The sequence below is a fragment of the Geotrypetes seraphini genome, chromosome 12, assembly GCF_902459505.1.
Source record: "Geotrypetes seraphini chromosome 12, aGeoSer1.1, whole genome shotgun sequence".
Lineage (NCBI taxonomy): Eukaryota > Metazoa > Chordata > Amphibia > Gymnophiona > Dermophiidae > Geotrypetes > Geotrypetes seraphini.
In genome coordinates this window covers 21,400,054-21,418,046 of record NC_047095.1, presented here as the reverse complement: position 1 = coordinate 21,418,046, position 17,993 = coordinate 21,400,054, and the positions used below count along the sequence as shown (strand labels likewise).

Sequence of the window (17,993 nt, the reverse complement as noted above, 5' to 3'; positions counted from 1 at the left end):
TTCCATTGATCACTATCCTCTGTTACCTTCCACTCAACCAGTTCTTGACCCAGCCACTCAATTTGGGACCCATCCCAAGGGAACTCGGTTTATTTATTAGACGTCTGTGTAGAACACTGTCAAAAGCTTTGCTAAAATCTAAATACACATCTAGCGCACATCCTCTTTCCAATTCTCTGGTCACCCAGTCAAAGAAATTGATCAGATTTGTCTGACAAGACCTACCTCTACTGAATCCATGTTGCCTCCGGTCTTGTAATCCACAGGATTCCAGAAACTTGACCATTCTCCATTTTAAAAATGTTTCCATCAATTTGCTTACCACAGAAGTCAGACTTACCAGCCTGTAATTCCATACTTCTTCCTTACTTCCATTTTTGTGGAGAGGGACCACATCCGCCCGTCTCCAGTCCTCCGGAACCATTCCCTACTCTAGAGACTCGTTGAAAAGGTCAGCCAGCTGAGCTACCAGAACTTTCCTAAGTTCCTTCAGCACCCTTGGATGCACACCATCTGGCCCCATCGCTTTGTCTACCTTTATTTTAGCTAGCTCCTCGTGAACACAATCCTCTGAAAATCAATCAGGGTCTATTACTCCTCCATCTCTATTCACATATGTCTTCTGCAGTTCCGTTCCCGGCACTTCAGCCATGAACACAGAACAGAATTATTTGTTAAGCAATTCAGCCTTTATCAGCTTCTACATATTCCTTCCCTTCACCTTTGAGTCTCACAACACCACTTTTGCACTTCTTCCTATCACTAATATAAAGTAAAACCTTGGATTGCAAGTAACTTGGTTTGCAAGTGTTTTGCAAGACAAGCAAAACATTTTATTAAATTTTAACTTGATATACAAGCAATGTCTTGCAATACAAGTATATACAGTATATACACATCACAACTGAGGCGATGGTTCTTCTCTCTCCGATGCTGCAAGAGTATAGTGACTGTTCTAAACAAGCAAAATCTTGCAATACAAGTACATACAGTATACACGCGTCACATCATCACAACTGAGCCGATGGTTCTTCTCTCTCCGACGCTGCAGGAGTGTAGTGATTGTTCTAAATGAGCGAGGTCTTGCAATACGTACGTATAGTATTTTGTATTAAAGTTTTTGGGTTGTGGAACGAATCGTCTGAGTTTCCATTATTTCCTATGGGGAAATTTGCTTTGATATACGAGTTCTTTGGATTATAAGCATACTTCTGGAACGAATTATGCTCGCAAATCAAGGTTTGACTGTATCTAAAAAAATGTCTTGTCTCCGTTTTACCATGTCAGCTATTTAACACAATACTGGCACCTCCAGACCTGCAAGTAATTTGGGAGTGTTTAAGGTCAGCGCTTCATTTAGTGCATCACCAGGCAATGTCTGGGCATTACCCGGAGTGCTCATTTTAATATTAATGACCTGGTAGTACTACATTTACATAGTATTATAATAAGAGGATGCTACAAAGCATAGAAGAGACTGCGAAGAGCCATTATGTACATCGGAAGCTAAAATACTTCAACGCTAAACCAGTTAGAACTGGCTTAGCATTAATCATTAAAGGCACAATACGTTTAGAACATCGGTGCCTAAGTTTAGCACAGCTTCCCTTCTTAAAGTTAAATTCTACTGCAGCCAATGAATTGTGGAGCAATCCAACTCAGGTGGCAGAAAAAGCAACGCTTAAAGTGCTTGTTCAAGGCCATGTATATCTATTAAAAATTTCAAATCTTTATAATCAATATCTAGAATGTGCTATGCTCAGTTCTACTTGTGGATAAGTAATCTAATTGTGAAATTGAAGCATTGCTTTATCTTCAGAGAATAGACAAAACAGGATATTAAAAAGAGAGAAATAAAGAAAAATTAACAGATGATATTCCGCTTACCCGACATCTTGTAGATCTAGGAAGTCCCAGTGATGAACCATTGTCTACATCTCCCATAAGGAAATCGGAAACCCTTTATAAAAATGGATTTCACACATTAAACACACACTTTGATCCATTTGTTCATACAAGAAAATCCCCAAATGATTATTTTTAAGATAGGACTAGGTAAAATCAAGCATTCCTCCATCATACTTTTCTTTTAATACGAGTATTGTATATTTATTTATTGGGCTTTATTAACCACCTTTATGAAGAGATACACCAATACATGTACCGTGAAGAGACCTTGAAGGAGTGTAAGGAATGAGGTATCTATTTATGAATTCTGCAAATTAGAAATACAAGTTTTGAAGAATTTTGAATGTAATCCTATGTCTGATTGGTAACCAGTGGGCTTTTATTAATAACGGAGTTAGGTGGTCATATTTTGTGGGGTTGGTGATGATCTTAATTGACATATTTTGAATTAGTTGTAAACATCTTAGTTCCTTTTGGGTAATGCCTTTGTAAAGTGCATTACAGTAGTCAAGACATGAGATCACCAATGAATGTATTAGAATGTTAATAGAGGAGGAATCAAGTATTTTAGCAAGCGAGCAAATCATATGCAGTCTGTGGAAACATTTCTGAACTACTGCGCTAGTTTGATCATGATAGGATAGTTTAAAATCTAGTATAACACTTATGAAACACCTAATGAAACACCTAATAAGCACACATTAGAACATTCAGATAACAGATATGATGCTAATGCTTTTCCATATGCAGCTTACCATATAGGCAAAGGGTAAAAGTGCAGATATATAGAAGGGGACAAAATGAGTGATACAAAGTTTGTACGGATATGTTCGCAGGGGCACCCGAAGTTTCATTAGTGCCAACATGGATGAGCAGCATCAGATAATGGCTTACAGACATCTCTTCGGAAATTATCCAAACATGATTCTTTCTTAAACACTAAGCTAACACCTTTCTTAAACACTAAGCTAACTGCTTTCACTACATTCTCAACAAATTCCAGAGTGTAATTACCTGCTGAATGAAGAATTATTTTCTCCAGTTTGTATTAAACCTACTACTTAGTAGTTTCATCGAATGCCCCCTAGTCCTAGTATTTTTGGAAAGCGTAAACAAGCATGAAACATGATGGCAGATAAAGGCCAAATGGCCCATCCACAGTAACCATTATCTCTTTTTCTCTCTGAGAGATACCACGTGCCTATCCCAGGCCCTCTTGAATTCAGACACAGTCTTTGTCTCCACCACCTCTTCCGGGAGACTGTTCCACACATCTACCACCCTTTCTGTAAAATAGTATTTCCTTAGATTACTCCAGAACCTATCACCTCTTAACTTCATCCTATGCCTTCTCATTGCAATTTCCTTTTAAATGAAAGACTCGACTCATGCACATTTACATTACATAGGTATTTAAATGTCTCTATCATATCGCCCCTCTACCGCCTTTCCTTCAAATTATACAGATTGAGATCTTTAAGTCTGTCCCTATATGCCTTGTGATAAAGACTACACACCATTTTAGTAGCCTTCTTTTGAACTGACTCCATCCTTTTTATGTCTTTTTGAAGGTGTGGCCGCCAAAATTGTACACAATATTCTAAATGAGGTCTCACCAAAGTCTTATAGAGGGGCATCAATATCTCCTTTTTCTTGCTGGTCATACCCCTCCCTATACACCCTAGCATCCTTCTAGCTCTCGCCATCACCTTTTCAACCTGTTTGGCCACTTAAGATCATCACATACAATCACACCCAAGTTCCACTACTCTGTCGCTCTTCAGACCATTCTTCAAGCTTCGCCAGGTCTTTCTTCATGCTATTCACACCATCCAGCGTGTCTACTCTAGTACAGATTTTGGTATCATCCACAAAGAGGCAAATCTTACCCCAACAACCCTTCAGCAATATTGTTTATAAAAATTTAAATAGAACATGCCCAAGAATGGAACCTTGAGGCACACCACTGGTGAAATTCCTTTCCTCAGAATGATCTCCATTGATCACTACCCTCTGTCGCCTTCCATTCGACCACTTCGTATTTTATAGACCTCTATTATAACTCCCATGAGCCATCTCTTCTCCAGGCTGAAGAGCCTTAGCTGTTTTAACCTTTCCTTCTTTTTTTTTTTTTTTCAGTTCAATAATTTTTATTAAGTATTTTAAAGGATACAAGAATCATTTAAAGTACATAGAAACAAAATAAAGCTTTCTGTATATAAAATATATAAATCTATGTTTAACTGTATAGGAGCAAAGGCTCCAGTTATTAAAAATGTATGTAAGGGATATATAAGATAAAGATGAGAGAGAGCAGTAAAGAAAAAGGAAAGAAGAATGAAAGAGAGAAGAGAGGAGAAGAAAAGGATAACAGGAGTGTCTAAGAAGATGAGCGTACATAGGAGTCTAAGAATGACCATGGAGATTTGTTGTATTTCAAGTTCATGCAGGTTCGGAATGTAACTCTCTTCTCATATGCATAGGATTCAAATCTATGATACATACTCAGAGAGTTCCACCAAAAGGTATAATCTAATAGCGAGGGTGATTTCCAATTTTTTAGAATGTGCATGAGAGCAGTCACCAACATGGTATCAATGAGTTTAGGTGGACAATTTGATTGTGTGAAACATGGGTGTTGAGAGCGAAGGATTACAATGTCTATAGAGATTTCTTCTGAGCAGTTAGTAATAGATTGTATGGTATTCCAGACATAGGTCCAAAAAGAGCGGACTAGAGTACAATGAAATAACATATGATCAAGAGTTCCTTCCTCTTTCAAACAGTTCCAGCAAACAGAGTCTTGCTTTAAGTTAGCTTTCCACATGCGAAGTGGGGTCCATATTGCCTGCCACATAAGAAAGTACATTGATTGTGATACTCTAGAAGATAAAAGCGGGCGATTTGTCGATGACCAGAAAAGCTCCCAATCAATGTCAGAAAGCGGAGTGGTAAGTATAGCGTCCCAGTGCTTCATAGAGTGAGGTGAAAAAGTGAAGGAGTGATCTCTTAAAATACTGTAGAAGGATGATATCGCCTTACCTTTTAATAGAGACAGAGAAGACCAGTTGTAAATAGTATTTTTGGAAGTCATATAGTCAAATCGTATATGCAAAGAAGGCAACACTCCAGTGAGAGAACGCCATTGTGAATAAGTAGAAGGAGGCAGCGAGTATGTAGAGCACAGTATATCGAATGGAACTAACGAGTTGAGGGTAGACAATTGATGGACAAACCATATACCTGCCCGCTGCCACCTTTTCCATGATAGAGATTTGTTGTGATTTTGAATTTTGGGATTGTTCCAAAGGGACATGAGTGGACTAACATTAACTGAGATTTCAGTCAATGTATCTATAAGATAAAGAGCATGCTGCGTTGCACCCAATAAAGAGTATCTCTTTAAGTGCCTTGGTATTGACACCGTTAGTAAGCATGAGATGTGTAAAGGCGTACATAAAAAACATTCCATTTCAAACCAGGCAGGAAGATCTTGAGTGGGAAGATTTTGAGTGGAGGAGTTAGTGAGCCAGTAAGCTCCATATTTGGCTAATGAAGCAATATAATAGTGATAGAAATCAGGAAAGTTGAGACCACCGTTGATCTTAGAGGCTTTCAGTTTGGCGAGAGCAATTCGAGGTTTTTTCTTGTTCCAAATGAATTCAGATATTTTCATATTTAGCCAATTAAATAATGATTTCCGGCATAACAGAGGGAGCATAGAAAGGATATAATTAATTTGAGGGGCCAGAGTCATTTTGATGGATGCAATTCTACCCCACCAGGATAAAAAGAGTGGAGTCCATCGAGATGTAGTGTTTAGAACTAGATTTTTGACTTTAGATATATTAAGATCTTGAGCATGAACCGAATCTTTATGTATTAAAATCCCCAAGTATTTCACAGCTTCATGTGACCATGAGAAAGGAAAATGAGCCAAATCTGATGGAAGTATATTATCATTTAGAGGGAAGATCTCTGATTTTAACCTTTCCTCATAGGAAAGTCATCCTTCTCTATCCTTTTCTAATTCTGCTATATCTTTGAGACGCAATGTGCTGTTCTAGTCATCACATTACTCTGTAGTGCAGCCACAACTTGAATAGTAAGGCATTAAAACATTCTCAACTTTGTTTTCCATTCCTTTCCTGATAATTCCTAACATTCTTTTTGCTTTCTTAGCCACTACTACAAGAAAGGGCTTAAATGTATCCTCAACAGAAACATAGAGTATGACGGCAAGAAAGGGTCATCGGCCCAACAAGTCTGCCCACTCAAATAACCCTCCCCCATAAACACTCCCTCGAAGTGACCCCACATGTTTGTCCCATTTTTTCTTAAAAATCGAGCACGTTTTTGGCCTCAACTACCTGAAGTGGTAGATCATTCCAACGATCAACTACCTTTTCGGTGAAGAAATACTTCCTGATGTCTCCATGAAATCTCCCACCCTTGATTTTTAACGGATGCCCTCTTGTAGTCGTAGGTCCTGTGAGGAAAAAGATGTCTTCTTCTACCTCAATACGGCCAGTAACATATTTGAATGTCTCCATCATGTCACCCCTCTCTCTGCATTCCTCGAGAGAGTGTATAGCTGCAACTTACCTAGGCGTTCTTCATATGGGAAATCCTTGAGTCCTGAGACCATCCTAGTGGCCATTCGCTGAACCGATTCCATTCTCTGCACATCCTTTTGATAGTGTGGCCTCTAAAATTGAACACAATATTCCAGATGGGGTCTCACCATGGACCTGTACAACAGCATTATAGCTTCAGGCTTTCGGCTAACAAAACTTCTTTGGATGCAACCCAGCATTTGTCTAGGCCTTGGATGAAGCTTTCTCCACTTGATTGGCAGTCTTCATATCTTCACTAATGATTACTCCCAGGTCCCATTCTGCAACAGTTCTTGCTAAGGTCTCACCATTTAGGGTGTAAGTTCTGCATGGGTTTCCACTACCAAGGTGCATAACCTTGCACTTTTTAGCATTAAAACTTAGTTGCCAAATATTAGACCATTTTTCCAGTAAAAGTATGTCCTGCGTCATAGTGTCGGGCGTGGTTACTCTGCCCACTATGTTGCACAGTTTAGCGTCATTGGCAAATAACGCAATTTTGCCTCGAAGTCCCCGAGGCAGGTCCTGTATAAAGATATTAAATAGGATTAGACCCAAGACCGAGCCCTGCGGCACTCCTCTGATCACTTCCGATGTTTCGGAGGGAGTACCATTTACTACAACCCTTTTAAGTCTGCCACTGAGCCAGTCTTTAACCCATGCAATGTTTCTCCTAATACCAACGAACTCATCTTGTTCAATAACCTACAGTGTGGGACACTATCAAAAGCCTTACTGAAGTCCAAATACACAATATCCAGGGACTCTCCCTTATCTAGCTTTTTCGTTACCCAGTCAAAGAAGCTAATTAGATTGGATTGGCAGGACCTTCCCTTTGTAAATCCATGCTGGTGGGGATCCTTCAGCCCCCCGTCGTTTAGCATTGTATCTAATTTGTGTTTAATCAATGTTTTCATATGTTTACACACTATTGATGTGAGACTGACCGGTCTGTAATTTGCAGTCTCTGACCTGCAACCCTTTTTGTGGAGCGGAATGACGTTAGCTGTTTTCCAGTCCAATGGGACTTTTCCCATGCTTAGGGAAAGATTGAAGAGCGTAGCTAACGGCTCCGCCAGGACATCTTTCAATTCCCTAAGCACTCTGGGGTGTAGCTTATTTGGTCCAATGGCTTTGTTCACCTTGAGCCTTGATAGCTCTTGGTAGACGCTGCTGGCGGTAAATTCAAAGTTCCGGAATGGGTCTTCTGAGCTTTCCCTTGTCTGCAGCTGTGGACCGGAACCTAGTGCCTCACAGGTAAAGACTGAGCAGAAGTATTCATTGAGTAATTCGGCTTTATCGGAGTCCGATTCTACATAGTTACCGTCGGGTTTCCTTAGACGCACTATTCCGTAAGTGTTCTTTTATTTGTCACTAACATACCTGAAGAAGGATTTATCCTTTTTAATATTCTTAGCCAAATTTTCTTCCATCCAGAGTTTGGCATATCTGACTGCTGCTTTAACAGTTCTAGATTTCACCAGATAGGTTTCCTTAGCTTCCAGTCGTGATTGTTTGTAGGATAGAAATGCTCTTTTCTTCTGTTTTACGAGTTCCGAGATCTCCGCAGAGAACCACTGGGGTTTATCATGTCTCCTCCGTTTACTCACAGTCTTTATATAGAGATTGGTTGCTTCCTGTAGGGTAGATTTCAGAGCTGACCACAGTACCTCCACACTATCTGTCATGTCCTGGTTTTGCAGCGCCTCAGACAAAATCTCCCATGAAGTTAGTGCCCTTAAAGTTGAGGACCTTTGTTGATGTGTCTGACTTAGTGAATCCTTTCCTGAGGTGAAACCACACCATGTTGTGGTCACTGGAGGCCAATGCATCACCTACCGATACCTCTGTGACACTATCTCTATTGGTGAGTATCAGGCCCAGGATCACCTGATCCCTGGTGGGCTCCAATACCATCTGTTTGAGTCGTATGGAGTTTAGTAACCTTCTGCTGCCGCTGGTCGTAGCGGAAAGTTTGTTCCAGTCTACATCAGGCATATTGAAGTTCCCCAGCAGTACAATGTCTTCACGCAGAGTGATGGTCTCAATGTCTTCGATTAATTCTTTGTCTTTGTTGTCCTGTTGTTTTTGAGGTCTGTATACAATGCCAAGATACAGGCATTTGTCATTTCCCCTGGCCAGGTTCACCCAGAATGATTCCCCGGTGTACTTGACACCTGTGATCCTGGTAACTTTGATGTCCTCCTTGATGTATAGCGCTATCCCTCCTCCGGTTTTACCTTCTCTGTCTCGACGGAGCAAGTTATATCCTGGTATAGCCATATCCCATCCATGGGAATCCAAGAACCAGGTTTCAGATATTGCCACCACGTCTAGGTCGGTGTTCCTCATTTTCGTCTCCAATTCCAGAATTTTATTGCCTTGACGTACATAGCCCTCCATACTCTGTTTGCCCGGTCTGCATGGAGATTTTCCCGTTTGAGCTATTTTGTCCCTTACAGTACTGTCTGTAACGTGAGTGCTTACCTCAGACTCAGAAATGGAGTGGTTACTTACCCTACCAGAATGGTTACTTACCAAATCAGGATGAAAGTGGGTACCCTCCCCCAACTCACCTAGTTTAAAGCCCTTCAGAGCAGGCAAGCCAGTTGTCGTCCAAAGACGTTCTTCCCTCTCCTGGTCAGGTGGAGCCCGTCTGATCCCTGTAGTCCCTGAAGTGCCTCTCCATGGTCCAGGAATCCGAAGTTCATCTCTCTGCACCATCCATGTAGCCATTCGTTAGTCCTCTGGATACGATCTTCCCTGGCTCTTCCCTTGCCTTTCACTGGAAGGATGGAGGAGAAGACCACCTGTGCTTCCATCCGCTCCAGATTCTCACCCAGGGCTCTAAAGTCTTCAAGTATCTTCTCCGGGGTATTCCTGGCAGTATCATTCGTCCCGACGTGGATGAGAAGCATTGGGTAGTGGTCTTGGGGCTTGATCAGTCTTCCTAAGCAGGTGGTCACATCCTGGATCCTGGCTCCTGACAGACAACAAACCTTTCTTGATTGTAGATCTGGTCTGCATATTGGTCCCTCAGTGCCCCGCAGCAGAGAGTCCCCAATGACTACCACTCTGCGCTTCTTCAGGAGTAGTTGATCTATTGCCTCCGGGGCCGGAGCCATCCATTGGACATCCTCCTGAAAGTTGCTGGCAGGTCCTTCCTGCAGAAGCTGTTCCTCAAGATGATCTGTGGGGTTGATGTAAAACTAATCTGTTTGCATGAAGAAGAGGGAGGCCTTCGGAGTTTGCTTGTAGAGGTAACCAGCTGCCAGGTGTCAGCATCTCTAGCTTCTTCTTGCACCCCAACCGTTACTTCCAAAGCTGGAGGTCTGGATGGTCTGGGCATCTCGAAGATGGTCTTGTCTCCTTGCGTCTGCTCGGTGACTTGGGACAGCTCCTGGAGAACTCCATCGATGAAGGCCTCATCTTCCCGGATGCTTCTCAGGCGCTTCACCTCCTCCCTCAGGCTCATCAGCTCTCGCAGGATGTCTCTGTCAGGCTGTTGCCGGTCGACCTCTTCTGTCTGCACTGCGATTGAAGTCTTCAGCTGGGGTATAACTTCGGTCTGTACAGAGACCTCCGTCATCCATCGTAGGTCATCCTCTGTCTGCACGGAAACTGTGGCCATCCTCTGGATCTCTTCAGTGACTGGAGTGCCGGTCTTGATTGCAGTCTTGTTGCTTCTAGTCCTCCCTGACATTTTTGAGCTTCTCACTTGCTGGGTGTTTGCTCTGGTCCGCCTGCTAGTTGGTTAGCTGTGTGTTCGCCTGGTTAGCTGGTCAGCTTTGTTGTCTGCTGGGTCTGCCTAGTCGTGTGCCTGCCTGGTCGTGTGTCCGCTGGGTCTGCCTTGTGTTGTCTGCCTGTTTAGCTGTGTTGTTTGCTGGGTCTGCCTCCGGTTGGGTCTGCCTCCTTGCTAGGTTTTTTAGCAAAGTCTGCCTTTTTTCTAGGTTTTAGCTCAGGTTTGCCTGTTGGTTGATTAGCTGTGTGTGTCTGCCTGGCTAGCTTTTTTGTCTGTCTGTCTGTCTGTCTGTTGGGTCTGCCTGGTCTTGTGTTTGCTAAGTCCTGTATCCCTCGATATGATTTGTGACATTTTTATCTCTCTCTTTATTACCGTATATACTCAAATATAAACTGGCCCGAATATAAACCGTGACCCCCAATTTGGGCTTTTTTTTTTGGGCCCAAAATCTCGGTTTATATTTGAGTATATACAGTATATATGTATGGTTTGTTGTGTGTGCCTGTTTGGTACGCCTGGTGGTGTGCCTGCCTGTTCGGCTGTGTTATCTTATGGCGTCCTTATCTTGCTGCTTCTCTAAAGTCCTTGTAGGAAAGTGAAGAAAAGATTCGGCCCTTCTTGAGGCCCTTCGCAAAGGCGCTCTCGTTAAGGCGAGCGCCTTTGCCGCTCGCCGAATGGCTGCACGCCGTTGGCCTCGCTGCTTTTAAGGGGGAGCTCTGGGTCCGCTTTCGGGTGACGTCAGGGGTGGGCGGAGCTACCTCTCACTGCAGCCCCTCACCCTCTGCCTTCTCTCCTGCTCCTTCCCTTCTGCCTCGGCACGTGTCTTTTCTCCTTTCCCTTGCCTCGCTCCTCAGCGCGTCTCCTCTCCTTTCCCTTGCCTCGCTCCTCAGCCCGACTTCTCCTGCCTGCCCCGATCCCGACACCTAGATCCTTTTCCTGGGCGGTAATTCCTAACATGGAACCCTGCATTACATAGCTATAGTTCGGATTCCTCTTTCCCACATGCATCACTTTGCCCTTGCTCACATTTAAACGTCATCTGCCATTTTGACACCCAGTCTCCCAAGGTCCTCTTGCAATTTTTCACAATCCTAAAAAGTTCTGTTCATGAATAATTCCTATACAATGTCAAGAAATGCATCTGTATTTAGCTAGCTTTCAAAAGTTTAGTTTTAGGGAGTTCTTAACTGTTAAGTGAAAAGTACTTACACGTTTCCAAAAGTGAACGCTAAAGTTTCAATAGAATAAAATATTTCACTGAAGATCTCTCTCTTGTTTTCTTCATTGACTTCTTTGAAGTTCACAGCTATAGGAAAAATAAAAACATCACCTGAACTTAAAGCATACATTTTAAAACAAATTTCATAGAACAAGAAAGAATATAAGAATTGCCAAGCAGGATAAGACCAGAGATTTATTTAGCCCAGAATCCTTCTTCCAACAGTGGCTAATGTAGGTTACTAGAACCTGGTTGATGCCTAAAAAGTAGCAAGATACCCCTGGGGTTGGCGGTAGCAGGGAAATTAATAGCCTTCCTTATTTCTGATATGAAAATTGCTTTTAACCACATCCTCTGGTAACAATTATCAAAGTTTTTACTGTTCATCAAGTGAAAATTTTTTTCCTACTTGTTTTAAAAGTATATAAATTGATTCATGTTTACCAAGTCTCTATTCTACTCAGGATTTTGAAGACCTCTATCATATCCCCTTCTCAATTCTTTCTTCTCTAAGGTACTAAAGGGAATAGACTCAGTTGATAAAGACAGGTTGTTCACCCTCTCCAAGGTAGGGAGAACGAGAAAGCACTCTCTAAAGTTAAAAGGGGATAGATTCCGTACAAACATAAGGAAGTTCTTCTTCACCCAGAGAGTGGTAGAGAACTGGAATGCTCTTCTGGAGTCTGTCATAGGGGAAATCACCCTCCAGGGATTCAAGACAAAGTTAGACAAGTTCCTGTTGAACTGGAATGTACTTAGATAGGGCTAGTCTCAGTTAAGGCGCTGGTCTTTGACCAGAGGGCAGCTGCGCGTGAGCAGACTGCTGGGCACGATGGACCCCTGGTCTGACCCAGCAGCGGCAATTCTTATGTTCTGAAGAGCTCTAATCTTTTAATCCTTTTCTCATACGAGAGAAGTTCCATCCCCTTAATCATTTTGGGTTAACTTTCTTTGAACCTTTTATAATTTTGTTATCTTTTTTGTAGGGCTACACATTTAACGTTTTAATGCAATTAATGTATTAAATGTTTAACGTACATTAAAAAATTTAACGTAGACGCAGCAATGCTTGAACACAGGCCTGTGCTGGAAGGCCCTTACAGCCCTGAAAGCAGCATTAACTTCTGCTCTCTTGACATCATAGCTGCACTGCTATCCCCAAAATTCTGCTGCCCTAGTAGAAGGGAAGAAATGTTTTTAAATTCTCCCTCCTCAAACCTCCCAAAACAATTATCCAGGCACAAAGCAAGGTCAACAACTACTGGATGTGTGTGGGGGGGGGAGAGTTGTTGTCAAAATAAAGCAAAGTTATCCACAGATATCAGTGAAAAATCAATCCACTTGTACACTTTACTCGCTAGTTATTCCCATCTCTAAACCATTTATAAATATGTTAAAAAGCAGCAGTCCCAGCACACTCCCTGGGAACCCCACTATTTAACCCTTCTCCATTGAGAATACTGACCATTTAAACCTATATTTTCTGTCTTTCAACCAGTTCTTTTTTTTTTTCCAAATCTTTATTCATTTTCAATTCATTCAACAAGTGTATAATATTAAATCAGAGAACTCATACAAATCACTTGACAATCTTATCAATATATTCATAAATACATAAAAGAACTCCCTCCCCCTCCCATCCCTTCCAATAATAATGAATCAGGTAAATCTCACATTTTACATCCCCCCATCCCATACTAATTATACTCTCGTACATAGAAAGGTGTCTAAGGTGTCTAATCATTAGAATATGCAATCAATGGCCCCCAAATTTTTTTAAAGTTATTATAATTCCCCTTCTGTACAGCAATTATTCTTTCCATTTTATAGATATGACATAATGAATTCCACCAAAAGGAGTAATTGAGCCTAGTGTAGCCTTTCCAATTTCTGGTAATATGCTGAATGGCAACTCCCGTCATTATTAAAAGAAGTTTATTATTACTTGCTGAAATTTGGCTCTTTAATCTCATAGATGTTCCAAATAAAATGGTATCATAGGATAGAGCAACATGATTTTCTAACATTGTATTAATTTGGGACCAAATTGACTTCCAAAAGGCATTGATACAAGGACAAAAAAAAAAAGTAAATGATCTAAAGTCCCAGCATCTAGATTACAGTGCCAGCATCTATTTGATTTAGAGCTATCTAACTCCTGTAAATGAACTGGGGTCCAAAAAGCTCTATGCAATAAAAAGAACCAAGTTTGTCTCATAGTTGCTGACATTGTACATCTTATTCTCCAAGACCAAATTCGTGGCCATTGAGAAGCAGAAATTTGGTGCTTGATCTCAATGCTCCAAATGTCTTTCAGACCAGTCTTTTGTTTCTTATTCAAGTATCCATATAACAATTTATACCATTGCGCGGCTTGGTGTCCCAAGAAATCTGCCTGAAAGCATATCCATAATAGGATATTACCTCCTATACCATGACTTCCTAATTTCCTCAGAAGTCTTTCATGGGTTTCTAAACATAGCTAACACAACATAATATATTGAGGTGATGATATTTAAGAGACTTCTTTTGTGCAATCAGGCCCAGATACACCAAAGCCTGTGATCGTCGCTAAACCTGTTTTAAGAGCTTTAGCGATGATTGCATTTGCCAACCTGATGCAGAAAACCAGGCGGTGAGCCGCCTGGTTTTCTGCACTATCACTCATTTCCCAATCCAACTATGTAAACAAGCTGATTAATATTAAAATGTCATGTAAACTAGTACAGCGATTGATGCGCTAACATGGCTTTCCAATACACTAAAAAAAAAAAAAAAAGAGAGAGATCGCTTTTAGCTATTCAAAAATAGCGACTGGTCAAGACAGTCATTTATCTGTATAACCATTTTTTAATGGGGACAGATGCTGTGCATATTACACATGCACAATATCTGCCCCATTAGAAAAAAAAAAAGCTCCCCCCCCGACGGACCTCCTCAAAAAGTGGGCATCCTTCCTGCTATTTTGGTCTTGTTTGGGAGGAGGGGGGGCAAATGGTAGGAGGGAATGGCCATCCCTCCTGCTGATTTCTGCTAGCACAGAAGGGGGTCTTCCCAGAGCCATGTTTGTCAGGGGGTTGTTGGAGAGGGCTGTCAACGGCAGAGGGGGGCTTTTTATTCTTTAATGGAGCAGATATTGTGCATTTAACATTAAAAAAAAAAAAGAAAAAAGGATCCTGCCCCAGCTGAGGCTGCTTTTGGGGTTTCCCCTGCCTCTCAACTGTTCAGGCTTCTCCTGCTGACTCTGTGCATGTGTGAGAGTCGCTCTCATAGCAATCAATCAGAAGGCAGAGTCCGGGATTGCGATGAACATCCGTGTGAATCATTTGCATGCAAACTTTTTAGTGCATCAATAGCTCTTTCTGAATCGGCCCAAAATAATCAGATTGTTGCAGACCCACACAGTCTTACTGATCCTCTTAGGCCTCAGTTCTTTAAAAGTCACATTTCCTCAAACCTTGAGTAAACTGAAGAAAAATTAGGCTACTCATGTCAAAACTGACAGGTTTTGGAAAATGGGTTCCAAAATTTGGCTTTAACCATGTACTAAATCCATAAAAAGCAAGTGCACAAAATAATTAACAGAAAAATATACATCATGCCCTGGAAACAAAATGAACACTAAAATAACGTGCATTATCTATAGACAAGCTAGCCACTAGTGACTAAGTAATGCCATACAAACAGCTTAAAAACTACAAGTGTTCAGATTCTGCCATCACATCTACACAAACTTACCATGCACTATTCATTAGCTGAAAAATCTTCATTGAAGCAGAATGAAAAGCTTGGTCAGTTTTTCATACCTCACCCTAAACAAGAATTCTGTCTGCTCTAAAAAAAAAAAAAAAAGTTTTCCTGTTGCAGGAAGGATCTTGCTTGGTCATATTAGGCCTTTGAACAAGTAAACACTAAAAGTTTTTCTCTCCCCATCAGATTTCACTTCCATAAACGATTTATTGAATTTTGCACAAAAAATAAAATCAAGGTTATGAAAGGAAAAGAGAGAGAGAGAGAGAAAAAAAAAAAAGACATTAACATCTTCTAAATATTGAGCAAAATCAACAAGTCTCTGCTGGATGTAGCCAGTTTTCTTCATATCTGTTATTAGAGTGATGTACTAAACTTTAAACACACATTCTTTCCCCAGGACATCCTGACTGCACACAATGCCTAGGCACAACAATGAACTAAAGTCTCCATTACCAAAACAAGGAAATGCTACTATCTGTTTACTCATTATCAGAGAGCTAGAAATTTTTACTGAAATAAAAATTACTAGTTTGTCAATAAAGCACTTAAGTCAAAGTTCCAATTTTGTTTTCAGTGTTCAAAGAAACACTAAACAGTGCTAAGGAAACTACTGCTCAGAGCAACTTGCTGCTTGCTTTTTTTTTAATCTGGAGGTCTAAAAGTTTAGACCACACAAGAGACAGAACCATAGCTAGCTCATCAGACCAATAACAGTCTTCTTAGGAAGTGTTCTCATGATACTTCTTTCCAAGTTTTCTGCTGCTCCTTCTTCAATTAAAATGGTTCCTGAACAGCATACAGAGGAAAAGGAACAGAGATGACCAAGGCTAACAAATTATTGGTTAAACTGCAATACCATCGGTATATATTAAAATGTCTACTAATGCAATAACTATTCAGCTATTAAATTTGAAATGTCCTATCATGATCAAGAAATTGCATTCCTGGATGTGTTGGTGTTCAAATGTGATGAGACTTAGCTGAACAGTGTATTCAAAAACCAACAGATCGCAATATGTTCCTCAGCTATCAGATAGAGCATGCATCCAGAACAACTTAAGAATAGTTTACCAATTTCCCAGTTTTTTAGATACAGACGTATCTGTGAATCTAAAGAACAATATTTTAACAAAAGGTGAAGAATTGAAAGAAAATTTTTTCAACAGAGCTATCCTAAGAAAGTGGTAAATGCAGCGTACAAAAGAGCTCTACATAACAACCGTGACCTACTTTTGCTGCCACGCAATGCTCCTCCCTCAATATTCGTGGGTGTTCGGGGCAGAGCCAGCACGCGAATATTGAAAATTTGCAAATAACTTTTGGGCAGACTCTGACCTACCCCCCCCCCCCCGCCTCCCTCCTGCCTTCCACAGGCATCCCAGACCTTACCTGGTGGTCTAGCGGTCTTTCAGGGCAGGAGCGATCTTCCTACGCTCCTGCCCTGTGCAGATCACTCATCCAAAATGGCTGCTGTGAGTTCCCATTGTAGTCTCGAGAGACTACAATGGGAACATGCATTGTAATCTCATGCATTCAGCACACAGATTATAGATCATCATTCTTATGTAAAGTATACTCGCCTCAAAGCACCTCTGGTTAAATACTGTTTGCAACTGAATCATCAGTCCAATGATCTTCGATGCTCGGGGAGGAGATATAAAAAATGGTTGAGAAGGTAAGAGGAACAATTAATCTTTGAGCTAGGTACAATGAAACCTGGTGGTTTGAAGAACACAACAATAGAGTGAAAAGTGTTTTTCAAGTAAAAACTTTCCTTATTACCAGTTTTCTTTTTTGATAATGTTTTGTCTGCCCGTTTCTCTATAAAAAGTTTTGAGTTTGAAGTTCCGTGCTGCAATGACATCTTTATGAGCGTTAGCACCATGTTTCTCAGACTGGACAGTTGGTGTTCTTGTGAGAGAAGGTTATTCTCCTGGCGCAGCGTTCTGCGAAACAAGGTCTTGCAAGGACTCTTGTTGAGAACTTAGGGTAATCTTTGGTAATGCAATGAGATTGGATTACAACTATGCAGCGTGGGTCGCATGCTTTGGGATTACAATCAGCGCTTGACTCATGGAGGTGTCAACTGATGTCTATCGCTGAAGCATGTACATATAGCCTGCCCTGAAGTGATGTTTTTGAGATAAGTGAGATAAGTGTTTGCAGCTCCACTGATAATCACCTTTATATATTTTTTGAACACTATCTACTTGAACTAATGTTTTGAATAGTTTACAGAGCCCGTTTTTTTGGTCAGAGACTTTTTATTCAGTAATTTCGTGGAGTTTTTTCCAGAACATGTCTATGATTAGAAAAGAACCCTTTATAAGAGATGCGAGTGTCTGGGATCTTTATGTACCTTGACTTTGAGGCCTATTTAGTAAATATATTGAATGCTAAATTTATTTTTTAAAAACCCACTGTCTTAAATATACTTTTTAACAAGCTTCCTAAAATGCAACACATTAGAAACACTCTTCACCTTAACAGGTAATGTGTTCCACAATAATGCACCCTGTACCATCATCATGGAATGATGAAAACATGAAAGCTTCATGACTTTAACTGAAGGAACTTCAAGCAACATTTTACTCTCAGAATGTAATGGTTCTGATGGTTGATAAGAATGAAATAAAAAACTTAAAAACGACCGAACACTGTCATGCAATACTTTAAAACTCAAAGTTTTAAACTCAATACAAGAAGAAATGGGCAACCAGTGCAAATCATGAAAAATAAGCTTGATATGATCAAA

General features: G+C 40.8%; 1 protein-coding gene across 3 annotated transcripts in view; it reads right to left on the bottom strand.

Annotated features, from left to right (window-relative positions):
- The window catches only part of ARHGAP29 (Rho GTPase activating protein 29), a 258,004-nt gene that overhangs the window by 139,159 nt on the left and 100,852 nt on the right, over positions 1-17,993 (bottom strand). For all 3 annotated transcript variants that reach the window (XM_033915737.1, XM_033915739.1, XM_033915738.1), the window contains exons 4-5: positions 11,476-11,572; positions 1,888-1,960 (exon numbers count right to left, since the gene is read on the bottom strand). In XM_033915737.1, the coding sequence (XP_033771628.1) occupies positions 1,888-1,960; positions 11,476-11,572 (170 nt within the window). The remainder of the gene's footprint in view (positions 1-1,887; positions 1,961-11,475; positions 11,573-17,993) is intronic.